This window comes from Poecilia formosa, unplaced genomic scaffold (assembly GCF_000485575.1).
Source record: "Poecilia formosa unplaced genomic scaffold, Poecilia_formosa-5.1.2 Scaffold151, whole genome shotgun sequence".
Lineage (NCBI taxonomy): Eukaryota > Metazoa > Chordata > Actinopteri > Cyprinodontiformes > Poeciliidae > Poecilia > Poecilia formosa.
In genome coordinates, this window is record NW_006800090.1 from 987,908 (window position 1) to 1,005,847 (window position 17,940).

Genomic DNA, 17,940 nt, shown 5'->3' on the forward strand with positions numbered 1-17,940 from the left:
CGTTTACTGCTAATGTAAATGATGAAAGTAAAAAAAAAATTTGCGGCGTCTGATCCTCAGGAACTTCCATGTTTTCTACTGTTTGCTGATGGGCGCGTCTAAAGACGAGCAGGAAGAATTTCATCTACTGAAGCCGCAGGATTATGTTTATCTCAACCAGGTACCTTTGATCCACACGCTTTCCTGCTGCAGAGAAAGAGGAAGTGACGAGCTGAAATAAGACACAATGATGAAGCCTCTGCTCTGTCTGTCATTAGACCAGCCCACTTGGTCAATACATTTCTCATAATGACTGAAAGGCTGCAAATTAACACTAAAATTGAGTAAAATCGAAACATAATTAAGCTCAGTCTACTCATATTTCCTCTTCAGTCGTAGATGAAGGATTTAGCTTAACACAGAGGTTCCCAAACTGTGGGGCGCGCCCCCTAAGGGGGGCGCCGTACCATTGCAGAGGGGGCGCGGGAAGCCATCTGGATGAAAAAAAAAACAAAACATGAACGCTGTATGCGCTGAGTTTTTACCTTAGAAAGGCCAACTCTCTGTTATTCCTCTGTCAATTTGATACAGTAGGGGCTTCCACACTTCCCATGTGTCCTCTGTTACTTTTATCAGCAGTTAAAACTGTTTAATCTGTTGTTAACATGTCATAACCTGTTTTTCCGAGCCGCCTTTAAACGCAACATGAGCGCTACGACGCTCGCGCTGGGTTTCCACCTGTGAAGGAGACCTGCTGCTCCTGTGCGGAGCTACGTAGGTTTGTGTTAGAATCACGGCAGCAAACCAGCAAAACGCAAAGAACTTTTCACAGTTTTTCCCTCCAAACTAACCGACTGAGTTGAGTAAAGCTGTTGGATGCAGGTAATGTTAGCTAAAGATGACTAGCTAATATCAATACAGCACCTTAAGCTTGTTAACAAGTAGTTTGTAGGCTACTGGTGTTGTTGTCTATGTTCAGCTACGACTCATTTTGTCCCCAAAAAAGTTGATCGCCCCCCTTGTTCGTCTGGAGCCGAGGCTGAGTATAACAGGGAGTCTCTAAGAATCCAACCCAGACCCCCCTCTTTGCTCACACACATCATTCAACCAGACAGTAAGCCATAGGGGGGCCCAGGAGAAAAAGTTTGGGAACCACTGGCTTAACACATTTCTGAAAGTCCAAAACATGTGTTCCTCTTTCATAAGGTGAATTGCAAAATTATTTATTTTTGTTGAGGAATTTCACATCCACCAAAATCTATGCACTTTATTGGTGTATGTGATAAATCAAAACTAAATGGAAGCATTTCATACATGAGTTTAAATTGTTTTAATTTTTGTTTGTAAATAAAAATCTGAAAAGTGTGGCATTAATATCTAAATACTTGACACTGGATTGTGTCAAGTATATTCAGTTTAGTTTATTTAGTGTTTTATATTCTTATGACTGATAACTATTCATAAAACTTTATTTACTGACAATACATCTTAACATGACGGGTATAAAATGTTGCCTTGTTTGTAGGGATAATAAAGTTGCTGATTGAATCTTCTTCCTGTTTTTTTTACTTTAAAAGTTGCACAGAATATCTGAAAATTTTTTTAAAAATTACTAATAAGATTATTTTATCTTCAACTGAAACCTTTTGGGAAGAAAAAGTTCATTTAGCTAAATATTTTCCTCCAGATTTCTCTATGCAAGTGTATGTTGTTCCCCAGTTATGTTGATAATTAATAAATAGATATAAACAAAAATAAACAACTACACCTTATTTCATTTACTTTTATATGTACTGAACTATGCATGCACGCAATGTTTCTGATTTTTTTTTTCTTTTTGCACTTTTTCTGCAGGGGGAATTTAATTTAAACGAGGAGGACGATCCAAAACAGGAATACAAAAGACTTCAACAAGCTATGGAGATGGTTGGCTTTTTGACCGCCACTAAAAAACGGTACATATGGTTATAATCACATTACATATCTGAAATGCCACAAGCTTTAGCAGAGCTTCCCACAGTTCTGACAAAGAAACCTATCAAGATGAGATGGAATGCTTCAAATTTAGTTTTTAAAGTCGTCTTTGAAAACAGAAATGTTTTGCTTTGGTGTTTTTTAAGAAAACAACTAGAAAAATGCATTGATTTTTGCAGTAACACTCAAACTCATGCTGTTTCATAGTTTTATCACGTCTCATTTAAAGTGTACACCTGTTTGCCAAGCGAAGTGTAATTGAAACTGAGCTCTATTGAGTAGTTTCTGCTTTCTATACTGGTGTCGGCTGCATGTCTGAGCTTGTCGAGCGGCAGAGAAATGCAGCACATATTCCAGCCAGCGCCCCAGAATGCCTCAGGACACAACGTGCATCAGCTGCATAGTTTGTTACGTGTTCAGGTTCGATTTCCTGGTGAATATTCACACACAGCAACATGGAGGTGGAAGATTAAATATACATTTTTTTATTAATCAGCAGTGGTTATGTGTTCCCTAATAGATGTTGTTCATATATTAGGTTTGAATAATGCATTTAACATTTATTTGTTGAATCCTTATTATCTGGTTAAGCTCAGATAATATCAATGTCAAATCTATTTATTTAGCACTTTAAAAAACAGATAATAAAATAAGTTTATGAAAAGTGAAAGATAAAAAACAATAATAATACAAAAATAAATAAATAAAAATGGCTACAGATTGCTCTGAGTTTTTACACCACTAGAGGCCATCATGGTTCCTACTGGACTGAAAAGATGAGTCCTGCAGTAAGTTTGGAGATTTGTACTTAAATAAACTGATGTTTTATGAACTAAATAGTTCTTCAATAGTTAGTTGGTCCTAAATGAGGTCTCAAACAAATTAAGTTAAACTGAATAAAGTGAAGTGAAAAATTTGTCTTATTGTCAGTGAGGGGGAGCTGAAAAGTCAGTGTCAGATTTGTATTATCATTTGATAAATTAATTAATTGATCATGAAATTAGGTCAAGTTTTACAAACATTTATACAGAGTCTGGCTTTCAAAAGACTGTCACACTCAGGATATTTAAAAAAATCTGCTGTGATGAATTCATCTGTTTTCATTATTAGGATGAAGAGAAGAAGTTTTAGATTGTAAACGATGAACTGTGATGAACTCAGAATGACGCAGAAAGGACGACTTTCAGGGCTACATTCGAGATAAACTGCTAGGGAAAAACTTGAGTCACTCTAGAAGTTTCTGTTAACTCATAAAAAATCTTAAAAACATTACACCTTGATAAGGACAACCGACACACAGCTGACGGTCATTCAACATGTTTGTGTTATTTCCACTCTAAAATGACTTAAAATCTTGTTTTTCTGTTTTCGCTTTGCAGCATTTTATCTGTGGTCTCCGCCATCCTGCTCTTGGGAAATGTGACGTTCAGTCAGTCAAAGGATACTGAAGTCCTGGAGGCCGGACCTGCAGAGGTTTTGTCTTCACTGTCACACCTACTTATGGTAATACTGATCACGCTATACTCAGGAGTTTATTATGGATACATACGATAAATCTGCAAACTCAATTTAATTAGTTCACAAGCTAAGCTGGGCTGCCACTTATTTTAGAATATTTTTTTGGGTGTTTAGATTTTCATCAAAATTCAAGGATGCAATATAAACTCAAAAATATGCCTCCTCTGCTGGGTCCAATGTAGCAGCAACGACCCAAAAATAGACTTACTTAACCTCATTGTGCACTGTGCAAGAGCTCTGTTTACGCCAATGAAGATTCACTCACCTCAGCATGCCAAATTCTTGGGGTAGCAGACACAGAAAGGGAGCTTGACCTATTTTTTTTATCAAGTTTGTTCATAATTATTTGACCACTTCAAACCCCAGGAAGATCAGACGGAAAAATACACAGATAAAAATAAATAACTCTTTATTGTGTTTACTGGAATATTGTCTTAGCTGGGCATTTTCCCCTCCATCCCAGTAGTTAACATTTTTCCCATCCATCCCAGTAGTTAACATGCTGGAGAGAAACACTTCAGAATGATGACTATAGTTGATAGAAGTGACAGAAAATGATTTTTCACTTAAATGCTCATCGGTTCTTCATGTTTGGACTCAGGTTGGGTATTTATCATTCATCGGGAATAATTTCTTAGAAGAATTTTCATTTATTGTCGTCTCGATACATTTCAATTAACGACGAAGAACTGACATTATTATTGGAAATGCTATTTTTTTTTCTATTTTCACCACCATTTGGTCCATGAGAGCATCAGTAAATCGGAAAAATTGTGCAGTTCAGTGATATAAATCACACTTATTTTAGTAAGTGGTATCCTAAAGAATTTCATTTCATTGGGAATGTTTCAGTATTTGCGTTTGTGTATGAATTTTGTGTCAAAAGAAGTAATTAATAGTTTATATTCATCTTTTTTTATCATTATCACAACGGTACCGCAAAATATATAGTGGTAAAAATGTGTGAAGTTTGGACCTACATTGTCTGAAACAGGGTGGCAGCAGGTTAACATTGCACTGATGAAGCAAAACTGTTTAATTTTTATAAATTCAGACATTTAGAAATAAGATAAGGTAATCTGTGTTATCTGTGTTTCGTTTCATCTGCAGGTGAAAAAGGAGCAGCTGGTGACGACTTTAACCAAGAAGAAGGTAGTGACTGCGGCCTCCTCTGTGGTTTCATACTACACACGACAAGAGGTAATTACTTTGAATTTAGGAAGATCCTTTATTACCTGGAGTTAAACTGCTATGTCCATTTATCATTTCGGTTTTATGGTGTTGCCATACGTTTAATTTTCCTTGTTTCATTTCTAGGCCGTGTCAGCTCGTGACTCCATGGCGAAGAGTTTATACAGCGCTCTGTTTGACTGGATCATCCTTCACATTAACCACGCAATGCTCAACAGACGAGACCTGGAGGAGTCCGTCTCTGTGAGTCAAGTTAAATCTTGATCTATAGCTCTCCGATCTTTCAGTAAATGTTTGTAGATGATATGAAGATTATCAAAACGATCTCATATTCTGTTATTTTAAGAGCTTCTGTTGTGTTTTTAGTGTTTGTCCATTGGTGTCCTGGACATGTTTGGGTTTGAGAACCTCCAGAGAAACAGTTTTGAGCAGCTATGCATCAACTACGCCAATGAGAAGCAGCAGTTTTACATCAACCAGAACATCTTTAAGCTTGAGCAGGTTGGTCTTTGTTTTCCTATTATTATTTTTATATCAACACAATATAACATTCATGTTTCTCCTGCTTCTGCACTTACTTTTTTAAAAAGTTGATTTACATTAATTTTGTGGGAGGTTTGTGATTATTTGTCTGATATTTTATTAACTTTTAGGAGGTGTATGTGTCAGAAGGCATAACCTGGGAAAACATCAACTTTATTGATAACAGTGACTGCATCCAGCTGATCAGTGACACATCAGCAGGACTCCTCCACTTGTTGAACAAGGAGAGCAAGTAGGTGAAATTTTACATTAGAAACCACTATTTAACAATTTGGAGATGGGGAGAAATATGCTTTATGGAATAAAATGCTGAAATGTGAAGGGATTTGCTCATAAACATCAACCTCTGTTAGTTTTGAAAGTCAGCTGGAACAAAAAAGCAGCTGCTTTGCATGTGAAGCAATGCAAAACATTGTGTTGTTTTTGTGTTTAAATGTGTAAAATACAGAGATGTTTTTTCCTTTCAGATTATTATCGCACTAGGCTTCATAGAAATACAACAATGATTCTTGGGTTTTCAATTTTCATGTGAAATGTTGCGAATAGAGACCCAGTTCATCCCAAAGTTATACATACCCCTGGAAAATTTAGGTTGAAATTAATAATTTAGCTTTACCAACATTGTTCTTTTGACTGGAAATCACGTTAATGTTTAGGAGTCCTAAGACTTGAAACATGCAAAATGCTTGTTAAAAGTTATGAAAAATGTTTGACTGTAATAAAGTTTTTCCATTAATCATTTAGCAAAAATATACATTTATATAAGAGCATCTAAAAGTAGCCTTTTACATTTTTTTCTTCTTGGCTATCTCATTTTATACTACATTAAAACTTGTTGGTTGAGCAAAATTAAGTTGAAATCTAAAATGCAGTAAAGGACCACTTTACTTTAAAACTGTTGAGTCACATTTTATACTCTTAAATATGGCCGCAGGGTACTTATCGAAACAAAATTCAAAGGCTTAGGAAGCTTAAAGCCTTAGCAACAGCAGGTCACAGCAGGACTTGGTAATCCAGTTTTTTAAATATTCAGGTCTGGGTTTAACTTTAATTTCAAGCATGACTAAGAAATCTGTTTGACTGATGTTTTCTGTTGCGGTTTTATTTATTTCTTTGGCCTTACACGCTTTCTCAGATATCGTATAGGTAATGGTAACTATTTTTCTTTCATTTCCGTCTTTCAGGTTCCCTCAGGCCCCCGATGAAACCCTGCTGGAGAAGTTTAAACAGCACCATCAGAGCAACCCTCGCTTTGGGTTCTCTCCCTTCAAGCAGGACACTTTTACCATTGAACACTACGCTGGGAAAGTTAAATATCACATAAAGGTAAAACTCCCCCAATGCAAACATTTTTACATTCCAGTTAAGATAAAAATTTGTCATTCAGCAACAGGAAGTTGGTGTAGTAAAAGATCCAGAAAATTCCAGATAAAGCCACTGGTTGTTAAACAACACATGTAACCCTTCTGTGTTCGTTTCAAGTTGACTTTACGACAGACACATTCAGGTTCATGGTATTTATTCTAACAAAAATAAAACAATCAAGTTGGTGATTAACATCAGTCCAGCAGCTTCTGCCCCTATACATTAAATAAAATATAATAAATAACCCTAAACAAACTACAAAGCAGTAGCTCCCAATGTGCATTTGGTAGCAGTTAATATAGCAGCAGTTAACAAATTAAACAGATAACATTAATAATGACAACAGTCAAAGTCATATACAAAATATAGCAAAATTACTCTTGAAACACTGTATATTATTAAATTTGTCTAAAATTTATGTTAAATACAGTACTTGTAAATAAAACACAGAGCTGATCCTAATACATATCAGTTATAGCAACAGAAAAAGGGGAAGGAGCTGTCAGTTACTGGTTACTATGGTAACCACCAAGTGCCAAGAGCAGTGTAACCAGGTTTCAGCCAATCAGCGCTAAGGAAAATAAATGGAGCTTCCGGATTGGCTGCTTTGCAAACTTCAGCCATCAGGATTGGGCTAAGCTAAATCAGTTTTATAAGCTACATTTTTAAAAATATATTTTATGCTCTGTAAAAAAACAAAATCAGCGAATAGATGGATTTTTCACAATTAATTTGGAGTTAAAAACCGCAAAAACTGAGCCGTGAATACAGAGAAGTTCACTGTAATTCTTTTTACTAAAAGTCAAGAGAAAGTTAACATAAAAAAATCTTCCAATATTCGAGAATGTTAATAATTTTGGTAACCCTAACAAATCTAAAACAATAAAAGTTCAGTTTTCCTTTGAGACTGCTGCACACAGTGCATGTAAACTTCAGATTTTAACTGTACATTTTGATGGTGGTGTTTTTAGGATTTCAAAAAGAAAAACACGGAGTTCATGCGTCCTGAAGTCGTGTCTCTTCTGCGAAGCAGCAAGCGCTCCTTCCTGCATCACTTGGTTGCAACCAACCCTGAAGCTTTGTTCAGATGGAGCATCCTCCGAGCGACCATTCGCATCGTCTCAGTCTTAAAAAAACTCCTAAAGCAGCGGACTGAAAGGAGTAAGGAGTCTTTTTATCGTTTGTAGGGCTGTACTGAATTTTCCAAGTGACTCAATTAGTATATGCTTGCATTACTTGCATTTTGTGTAAAATAATTTAAATGATTGTTCAATTTTCATCTTAGCTACTGGAAAACAAACCCCACGCACGCCAATCCGCACGCCAATCTCAGCCTTAAAAAGGCGCAGCAGTTATCTGGACAGACTGACTGGGTAATTATTACTACTTATAATAATTATGGTGGATATACTTTGACCTAAAGTAATGACTTTTCTCTTGTTTCTTCCCACACCAGCAATACTCTGGATTTCTCCTTTGATCGCTCTGATGAACAATCACTCAATATGTTTGAGGACATCTTTGTCAATTATGAAGAGAAAAAGTGAATAGACAATATGTTGTTAGCTTCACAACTCAGAAAATGTTTGTCTGAATGTTTTAACCTAATATTTCCATATTTTTTCTGCAGGACAAATAGAGGTAGTCGACAAAAGCAGATCATTCCAAAGGTAAAAAGTAGCCAAACTAATATGAAATCTTTATTCTGTAGTGCTTTGCAAAATAATTCAAACCAATTAAACACATTTTTAATATTTAGCCACTAACTTCATGCTATATCTTTGGATGTTTAAGTTGACAAACACATAAAGCGACACTTATCAGTCACTTAAAAGAGCCTTTTTTTGAAGGAGCTGCAGAAATCCATAATGCAGAAATAAGAAGTGATGAATTATAATAATCTGTCCTATTATAAAAGACCTTGTTAGCCTAATCTGTTTTGTGCAATACTAAAACGGCACGTCATGACAGAATAATGTTGTGGAATCCCTTTCTGCGGGATGGAAACAGAATTGTTGTTAGCCAATCTCCATTCAGTCTAAGTGAATTTGAGCTATTTATATTAGGTACATACTTTCAAAATGTACCCAAAAACTTCCAACTGTCATTCAGCTGAAAGCTGAAATCAGTGGAGATAAATGCAAATAGAAGATATTTTTCATTTATATATTTTTGCAAAATTAAAAAAAAGAAAACCCAGTTTCAATTTCATCCCACTTCACAGTTATGCTGCTTGGTGTTGTTCTGTTAGATAAAGTCTCAATAAAATATATTTACATCATTGGACTCTGTGGTTTAAAAGTGTGAATAAAATCAACGTCTGCACCTTACTTCACATGTAAACATCCAGAGCTCCTCTTGTGTTTATCCTCATTATCTTATTTTGTCTTTCGTCAACCAGAACCTCATGAATTTGAGTTCACTCCATCACATCGTTGGTCTGATGAAGCACGACATAACGAGCAAATCTGTCTTCCACCCTATCCGGCGAGCAGATCCACCCACAGTTGGCGCTCAGTTTCAGGTTTTTTAGTAGTATTACTAAATATGATGATAGCCAAAACCTTGCTGGATGTTTTTACTCATTTCTATAGTTTGAGACCTAAAGCCATGTTTGCGCTCTGCATGTATTTATCTCACAGACCTCATTGGGAAAACTGATTGAGACGTTAGAGAAAGCAGAGCCTTTCTTCATTTTCTGTCTTCGCTCTAATGCTGAAAAGGTGACAACATATGTTAATTTTCAACCGCGTACTGCAGATTTTTTCTTTTTTGTTATAAGGACAGATGATGACAGAGCATCTTGTCTTGATATAGAAACAGCTGCACTTTGATGATGAAGTGGTGCTAAATCAAATCAAGTACACTGGCATACTGCAAATGATTCACATGCAGAAGTCAAGCTACAAAGCTAAATACACATTTAAGGTAGGTGATTCATTTAAAACAACAATTTATGTACAGCACCCTCTATATTTATTGGCCTGTCTGGTAAAAATGTGTAAAAATCCTTAGAATAAATGCATGTAATGCAGTAACACAGAACGGTTTAGAAAATAATCAATATTTGAATTCGACTACATTTATTTTGTGTGCACTTTAAAAGCCTCATATCTTACCAAATATTTGTGATCTATTTTGTCTTGGTACTCTTAAAATAAGATAAAACTAACTTACAAGTAACTTTTTAAGCAAGATACTGGAGCTTGTTTTAAGTCAATAATTCTTTAATATTGACAAAAAGTACTAGTTCACTTATAACATGGTGAAAAGAAATCACTATAAAGGAATTATTTACAGTTTTAACAACAGGGCAGCCACTTCCAAGACTTTTTACACATTAACAAAAGGGACCATTAAATATGGAGGTGGATGATTTTCTGAACTCTCCTATAATTTTTCCCTGTTAACAGGAATTTGTTGAGAAGTTCAGGATTTTGCTTCCAAAAGGAACGACTGGATCCCCACAGGAGATAACTGAACTGTTTGAGAAGATGGGATTGGAAAAGAGCACCTACCAAATAGGAAAAACTAAAGTATATAACACTCCTTTCTTTCCATTTTCTTATCAAGATCAAGTCTTGAAATAATCTTTTTGTTTTATCATGAAAATGTATCTTCAGGTGCAGAAACACATAAAAATCAGTTGGAAATAACGCAAAAGCAAAGGGTTAGCTTTAGCCAAAACATGACCCACCTCCACATGACTTATTCCTGCCTTCAATCTGCTCAGGTCTTTCTGAAAGAAAAGGAGCGTCAGCTACTCCAGAGCACTCTGAACAAAGAAGTGATGCAACGGATCGTCACCCTGCAGCGCTGGTTCCGCGCCTGTCTCATAAGGCTGCACTTTCTGCAAAAGAAGGATGCCACCATGATCATCCAGGTACAGCTGCTTTCTTACAGAAACGACAAAACAACAACACCTATTACGTTATAAGCCATATATGAACCATTTAAAAGCAAGAACAAAATTAAGCAACTTACAGTTCCTTGCAAAATTATTCATATTAATTGAACCTTTGTAACCAAAAACTCACAGCAGACGGGTTAGGGGTAACGATGTGGAAAGAATTGGGATATAAAACGACAGCTGAAAAATAACACTGTGGACCATGGATATGTTATTTCAAAAGATGCTATTGTAGAAAATAAATGTTGCTCTGTATCTGTTTCCTTCATACTTAAACACTACTCCATATTAATCTGTGACATGAAATCCCAATAAAATACAGCAACATTTGTGGTTCTAATGTGAAAAAAAAGTGCAGTGGGTGAATACTTCTGCAAGGAACTCTACCATCATAATAAAAAATGTACAAACCTACCTCAATTCTAAATTTATATGCATATATAAGTACGTATAAACTAAGCTAAGATGATATCAAAGAACAAATGGAGAGTTTGACCGCAAAGTAAACATGAAACTGTATTTGTTGTTGTTTTAGAGGAGCTGGCGGGAGTTTTTTGAGAAGCAAAACCGAGCTGCAACAGTAATCCAGATGGCGTGGCGTATTTCCCAATCACTAGACCTCGAGGACCATGAAAATCGTTCCAGTTCTCTGCGTGGAACCAGGTACTATGACTAGGAGCCTGTATATTTAGTCTTTAAAATCAGTCATATTTTTGGAAGGATAATTTCTGGTAATTTAAATGATTTTGGTTTACTGTTGATGCAAACATTTTCTCTTAAAATCAGAACACTAATCAAGATAATTTTCTGCTTTGTTTATAAATGAATAAGATTTTAATGCAGAATACACTATTGAAAAGTGTATTCAGTATCTGTTATGGCTGTCTTTCCATGAATTACTGCACCAGTGCAGCAAAGCATGGATGAAATCAGCCTGCTCTGCATTGTTAGGTCTGGTGTCTATCATTTTTCTTTTGACAATACTCCCTTGATTCTGTCTGAGATTTATAGGTCAGGGTAATTTGCTGGCCAGTCAAGCACAATAATAAATGATAATAATAATAATAATAATAATAATAATAATAATAATAATAATAATAATAATAATAATAATAATAATATGGTTACTCAAGTAGATTTTCATAGTTTTGGTGGAATTAGAAGATGCTAACAAAGTTTAATCTGTATCTCCCTAGAGTTTGTCAGCAGAAGAAAGCATAAAGTGCTCTAAAATGTCCCAGTAGGCAGGTATTGGTGAGAAAGATTTCAAAATATTGGCAGTTAATTTCAGTCAATATCCATAATTATAATTTCTTTTGTTTTAAATATCTGAAGTGGGATTTTTTTTGTTTGTTTTATTCAGTTTTCACTTCAAGTTTTTTTTTTTTTTTTTTAAGCATTTTGAGGCACAGTGGCAAAACCTTAAACTGCTACTGCACAAGTCACTCCACAGGTTGTTGCTAGGTAACCAAAGAATAAGTGAGTGAGTTGCTAGGTAACCAAAGAATAAGTGAGTGAGTTGATCCCACTAACCTTGGTTAGCTTATCTTCACTTCAAAAACACAAAATCTTACCAAGTATTTTTATCTAGTTTCTAGTGCAAATATTTTAGTACACTTGAAATAAGATACAACTAATTTACAGGTCATTTTTCAACAAGAAATATGAGCTTTAGTTTCATCTTATTTAATGTATACTAAAATATTTGCACTAAAAACTAGACTCTACTTGTTAACTGATGCAAAGCTTGAGTCAAACTTCTGTCACATGGGTCTGATTTGATGCTTCTTGCCAACAGTTCAATGAAACATGCATTGAAGAGGCAGCAAAACTTGGAGATCCAATCGCCAGAGCCAGCCAACAACCAGGCCGCAAAGGAGAACGAGAGCAAGCAGATAGGCGACGGCAAAGCATCTGTTCCCCAGCTGAGCAGACCCTTTTCCGTCCCCCTGGACCCTAAAGCTGGCAGCAGTAACCCTTCAATGTGCAAGCAATACAAGGGCAACGACAGAATGAGGGAGATATCCAGTGAAGATGATCTGACAGACACATCAAGTCCTGAAGTACATCGAAGGAGAGATAGGAGAGATGACATGTAAGTTTTATTGTGTTTGCCATAAACGTGCAACCCTTCTCTACATACTTTGTCTGCTACGGTAGAGATGCCATTTCCTATCTTGGCATTTATGCTTCCATTTTTACAAATACATCAACGTTCACAACTAAACAGAAATGTAGATTTTGTTTTACATTATGTCTTTGAGGTATGTATCACTTTAGGTGCATTCCAGGGTTGAGTAGTGTGTGTGTGTTTTGGGATCAAAGATGTGGAATAATGCATCGTTTTGCTCAGAGGAGAGAAGAGTACACAAAAAATTTACTCAAGTAAGAGTAGCACTACGTTAACATACATTTACTCAGGTAAAATTAAAAAGTAACCTTTCAAGAAGTTATTCAAGTGAGAATAAAAAAGTATTTGGTATAAAGGTTACTCAAGTACAGAATAATTGATCATAAAATTAGATTCAATGTCATCAGATAAGCTAAAAATATAAAATTATGCACAAATTTTGATATCTTTAAGGCTAAAATTAAAGCACTTAGTGCAAACAAAATAATTACAAAATAAAACTTATGAAACTAGTACTTGTAGTGAGTAGAGTACATCCAATAACATTATATTGTATTTTATTCACTTGGCCTCCAACAAGCTCAGCAGATAGAAAACATTAGAACAACAAAGCCTGTGTAAAACCAAGAAGTCTCCATTAACACATAGACTTGTGTCCTTATCTGATGCATTTCTGGTTAAAATATATTCAGTAAAGTTGGACAGAATGGACAGAATATCCTAAAATTTTACTCAAGTTGAACAGCAGTACTTCATAATAATATTACTCAAGTAAAAGTAAAAAGTGTGGTGCATTAAAACTATTCTTGAAAGTACTTTTCCCCCCAATAAAGTTACTCTACTGAATCTAATTGAGTAAATGTAGTTAGTTACTACCCACCTCTGATTTTGTTACCTTACTTTTCCTGTGTTGTCACCATTTAATGTTTTTTATTTAGTCACTTTAAAGAATCAACTGAAATCTGAAAAAAAGTTTTCACTTTGTTTTTTGTTTCCTTTTCAAATAAAAAAAAAAAAGTCGTAAAGCAGTTTCTGTTGATGAACTGTCGAGCTCCTCTGGCTGCGAAAGCTCCTCCAGTCCCCAAATGGTAAGCTTGGCGTTCATAATATTTCATAATCTAGAGCATGAATCAATTGTCAAGCTTCGGATGTTTTCTCCCTTCTCTTCTGTGTTATTCGTAACATGTTTGATGGTTTGTTGGTTTGTATTAGGCCTCTCTGTGTTCAGGACGCTAAGCCTTGTCTTACTCCTAAATGGAGGTTATAAGCGCGTAGCGTCATCCCAGTTTGAGCCTTGTCCCTTTCTCTGGCCCTGTCAGGGAAGGGTTCGTCTCCGCAAGCCGAAAAAACACAAGCGGCGCTTAGCCTACGCCCGCAGCGGTTTGGTGTATAGCTTTGGGGGCTCCAAGGAGAATGAGTACTGGAGCTTTCCACTGCCTCCCATCAGCCCCACTGTGCCCACCCTGACGGGCTCAGCCAGTGTCATGGATGTCTGGCCCCTCAATTCCCAGGTCAAGGTACTGACCTAAAGGGAAGCTTCACTCCCACCACTCTCCTCTCAACATTGGCCCTGCATGCAAACGTCCCATGTGGACTAGCTGGATACCTTGCATTATTCTTGGAGCTCTATCTTTCACTCAATTGGAACATGAGCGGCTGCTTTCCAGAACTTTGGAAATGTCGAAGTCCATTTCCAGTGCTCATTTCTGAACTTTTCGTCTTTCTGACTTGAGCACCAGAGTCAGCAGGCAGATTAGGTTTACGCAGAATGACAAGTAGCTTTGATATCAGGCCATCTCTTATAATTAAAATGTGCTTAATAAACGTTGATACAACTGTTATTTGTTTCAGACATTAAAAAGTAAAAACAGAAAAAAAATTACAAGACAAATGCAATTTTACCCAATTTGTTTGAAAAGGAGCTGGTAGAAGATAAGATCTTACATTTTAATCTTCCCACACCAGATAACCCTTGATTAATTCCCACATTAAATGATGCTTAACCCTAATGTTCTCATGGTTGACAATACATTTATTTACATATTTGTAACATCAGCAATAACTATCCTTGCCTTTCAGAAACCCATCCTATGTAACATATTTCCAGTTTTTTAAGCTGGTTTATATTTGTGCTTAATCCATCTGTCCCACACACTGATGTACAAAAACTCTTTTTGGTTGTTCTCATACATTGTCGTTGTAAATTATAGCCCCCCTCTCTGTCACAAAGCATTTTTTGAAATATTATCAAACATTGTTGGATAGGTTTTGCTTTTTCATACTACAAAAACATAAAAAGTTACCAAGTATTTTTTTTTGTCTAGTTTATTATAAAAAGATGTTTTCCCCATGTGGCAAGTGAAATAGTCTGCCAGTGGAACTAGTACTTTTTTAATCGATATCAAGGAATCACTGACTTAATAAAAGCTCCTATATTTTGATGAAAAGTTACTCGTAAGTTAGTTTTTGTCATGATCCGTGGTTTTCTGTGTGTTTTTGAGTTTTTCAATGTGTTCCTGTTTCCCTGTGAGTCTCTGTCCTGTCCTCCCCGTTGATTGCTCCCCAGGTGTGTCTCATTCCCTTAATTACCCCGTGTGTATTTATACCCACCTGTTGTCTGTGTTCCTCGTCGGGTCCTTGTCAATTGTCAAACGTTTGCAGTCTGCGTCTGTCTGTCCGTCTTCCCGTCTTCCCAGTTGTACTGGTTAAGTCCTGTGTCGACGTCAGTTCCAGTTGATTTAGTCTTCGTTGTCAGTTGCTACCGGTGCTTAGCTGCGTGCTAGTAGTTCCTGCTGTGCTGCCTGATTTGGACTATGTGAACTACATTCATCATTAAATTCATCTTCACCATAACCTGGGTTCTCTGCGTCATCTCCTCACCACTTCAACCCCACCTTATGACAGTTTTGCCTTGTTTCAAATGTTAAGTTATTAGCATGAGAATTGAGACGAAAAATACTTGGCAAGATTTTTGTGTTTTTGACATGTGTTAAACTTCTATACATTTGATTTAATTAAGCTCTTCCATATATTTTAAAATGCTTGCACATATCTTACTAAAGTAGCTGACATAGCTGTACAGAACCATGCTTGGTCTGTGCTTTGTTTGCAAGCAGCCATATTGTAAAATACAACAAAATCAATACTATAAAAGTGAAAAATAGTTAATATTACTAACCTGTGTCTGCACAAATAACACCTTCATGGAGATTGTAAAAAAAAATCTGCTGGTGGGAGGAAACTGTCTTTGCATGATGGATGGAGATGGTGTAGTTCTGTTTTATTTCCTGGTCTGGTTGCGGTTCTGGTGGAGGAGCTGCTGGTAAAAACAGCTGAAGCAACAAAGTGGAGTGGGAGAACGTGAACTTCCAGTTGAGATATGAACGAGAACTGTTCAAGTTTTCAGATTAGGATTTTTGTTAATCATTTCTGTACTTTAACTTGCAGAATATTTGTCTTCTTGTTGATACAGATGGTATCAGAACCGGACTGTTCAAGGCACAGCCTTCCAGCCAGATCAGGCAGTGAAGGCACCGATCTTCAAGGCTCAAACCAATCACTTACAACTCCTGAGAAGTAAAATCATTTGCTCCATTTAATTATTTTAACATTTTGAGTTAAAAATTATATAATATTTATGTGATGCCGTACAAAATTTACTCAGACAATCTTCTTTTGCAGGATTGGGTTTTTTGGTAAACTCCTGGGGAGACGGCCACACAAATCTTCACACAATGAATCTCCATTTGATAAAACTGGTAAATCTGTAATTTGAGTTATTTGAATACTGATGGCTTATGCACAGCTCCAGTTAATATTTTATCTTTTGCATAACTTCAACCTTTATATTTTTGGCTAAAACACAACATTAAGAAGATGCCTGGTCAGATTTATTGAATGGTATAAGATAGAAAATGACCACAAATCAAATTATTTAGTTGAAAGAAATGATGTACAGTTTTTGGCTTATAAATATGCCCACTTTCTCTACAGTGGAGAAAACAAATATTGAACATGCTAATGTTTTTCCACAGTAAATATATTTTTCAACAAACTGATTGACATAAAATTCACTCCAAGCCTTTATGGTTTAAGTTTAAAATCGTTTTAGTGTGACTTATAAGGAGTGATTTTTAAAAACACTGATTTTGCATTTTGTAAGCATGACTGTACTTGCCTAAAAATATGTGCATATGAAAATCACACTATTGTGGTTGCAATGTGTTCTACACAGAAAATCCACCTCTTCTATATCCTTTCAAGCTGTCAATAAGATCCAGATAAATAAATAAAACTGAGTATTTTTCCTCCTCATGGAAAAATTCTGCACATTTAGGCTGAAAGTGATTATGGAGGCACAGAAACGTCCTTTCTGTATTGACCGTTTGCAACTGCGTCACATAATCATTCGAAGTGCCATGACGGGTGTTTGGAAATGAGAGACGGAGCAAATGAAATCGTTTTCCAAAGTTGTTTTTGCCAGTTTATTCATGGTTTACTTGTTCGAGTCGAGCTAATTTGTCTGTGAACCTGGTTGGGGCTCACAGAAGGCGGTATTTACAAAAGTTGGAAATAGCTAGCGTAGAAACCGACCCATCATACCTCCTCCCTCCTGATGTGTTGATCAAATTACCGACTTTGCCTGAATTCACACCACATTATTTATTTCACCATGTCATAAACAGCGTTTCCCTTTACATCTGAGCAGCCTTAAAAACGTACAAAAGACGAGATGCTAACCAGTTTTTTCCAGACATGTTAGGCTACCTGACGGTGCGGCATTGTCGCCATGGTTACCAACGGTTAGACACCTACTTTCTCCATAATGCGACATCAGACCTTTCTAATCATACCGACTTATAAATTATAAGAACATTAATCTTCTTACCTTGTAAAAATGTTCGCTACAAATCCGCGAATACATCAACAGCTGCCAGTCATCATTATTGACAGGTGCAAGTCATAATTGTTGACGACTGCAAGTCATTAGGCTGCTATCCATCTCTGCCGTACCTTTTCTCATAAAAAGTTATAAAATAAAATGACAAGTTTGATTTCTATCCTTGACCTGTTTGTGCAGCCGACTGCGCACAAACAGACATCTGACCATTTTTAAAGTGAAATTAGCAAAATAAAAGCGATTTTAGAATATTGGCTGCCTGTTTTTGACAGGGTTTAAAGCAGGGGTGTCAAACTCAATTTCACCAAGGGCCACTTCAGCATATTGGCCACCCTCAACGGGCCACATTGACGGTACAAATCAGGAGAGCATCCCTGCTAAAACACCCCAGACAAAAGGTTGACTTCCCTCATTCAGTTCTGTAGAGGC

At 36.3% G+C, this 17,940-nt stretch overlaps 1 protein-coding gene across 3 annotated transcripts in view; it reads left to right on the plus strand.

The window, feature by feature from the left end:
* LOC103146071 (myosin IXb) overlaps positions 1-17,940 on the plus strand; it is a 39,400-nt gene that overhangs the window by 13,895 nt on the left and 7,565 nt on the right. For 2 of the 3 annotated variants that reach the window (XM_016677267.1, XM_007563804.2), the window contains exons 5-27: positions 61-160; positions 1,834-1,934; positions 3,333-3,456; positions 4,582-4,671; positions 4,789-4,905; positions 5,029-5,163; positions 5,316-5,437; positions 6,390-6,531; positions 7,542-7,731; positions 7,856-7,943; positions 8,027-8,113; positions 8,201-8,240; positions 8,972-9,094; positions 9,213-9,293; positions 9,388-9,498; positions 9,984-10,106; positions 10,304-10,453; positions 11,016-11,143; positions 12,279-12,575; positions 13,630-13,699; positions 13,931-14,128; positions 16,084-16,187; positions 16,293-16,369. In XM_016677267.1, coding sequence (XP_016532753.1) covers positions 61-160; positions 1,834-1,934; positions 3,333-3,456; positions 4,582-4,671; positions 4,789-4,905; positions 5,029-5,163; positions 5,316-5,437; positions 6,390-6,531; positions 7,542-7,731; positions 7,856-7,943; positions 8,027-8,113; positions 8,201-8,240; positions 8,972-9,094; positions 9,213-9,293; positions 9,388-9,498; positions 9,984-10,106; positions 10,304-10,453; positions 11,016-11,143; positions 12,279-12,575; positions 13,630-13,699; positions 13,931-14,128; positions 16,084-16,187; positions 16,293-16,369 — 2,798 coding nt within the window. The remainder of the gene's footprint in view (positions 1-60; positions 161-1,833; positions 1,935-3,332; positions 3,457-4,581; positions 4,672-4,788; positions 4,906-5,028; positions 5,164-5,315; positions 5,438-6,389; positions 6,532-7,541; positions 7,732-7,855; positions 7,944-8,026; positions 8,114-8,200; positions 8,241-8,971; positions 9,095-9,212; positions 9,294-9,387; positions 9,499-9,983; positions 10,107-10,303; positions 10,454-11,015; positions 11,144-12,278; positions 12,576-13,629; positions 13,700-13,930; positions 14,129-16,083; positions 16,188-16,292; positions 16,370-17,940) is intronic. The other variant, XM_007563806.2, reaches the window with a different exon arrangement.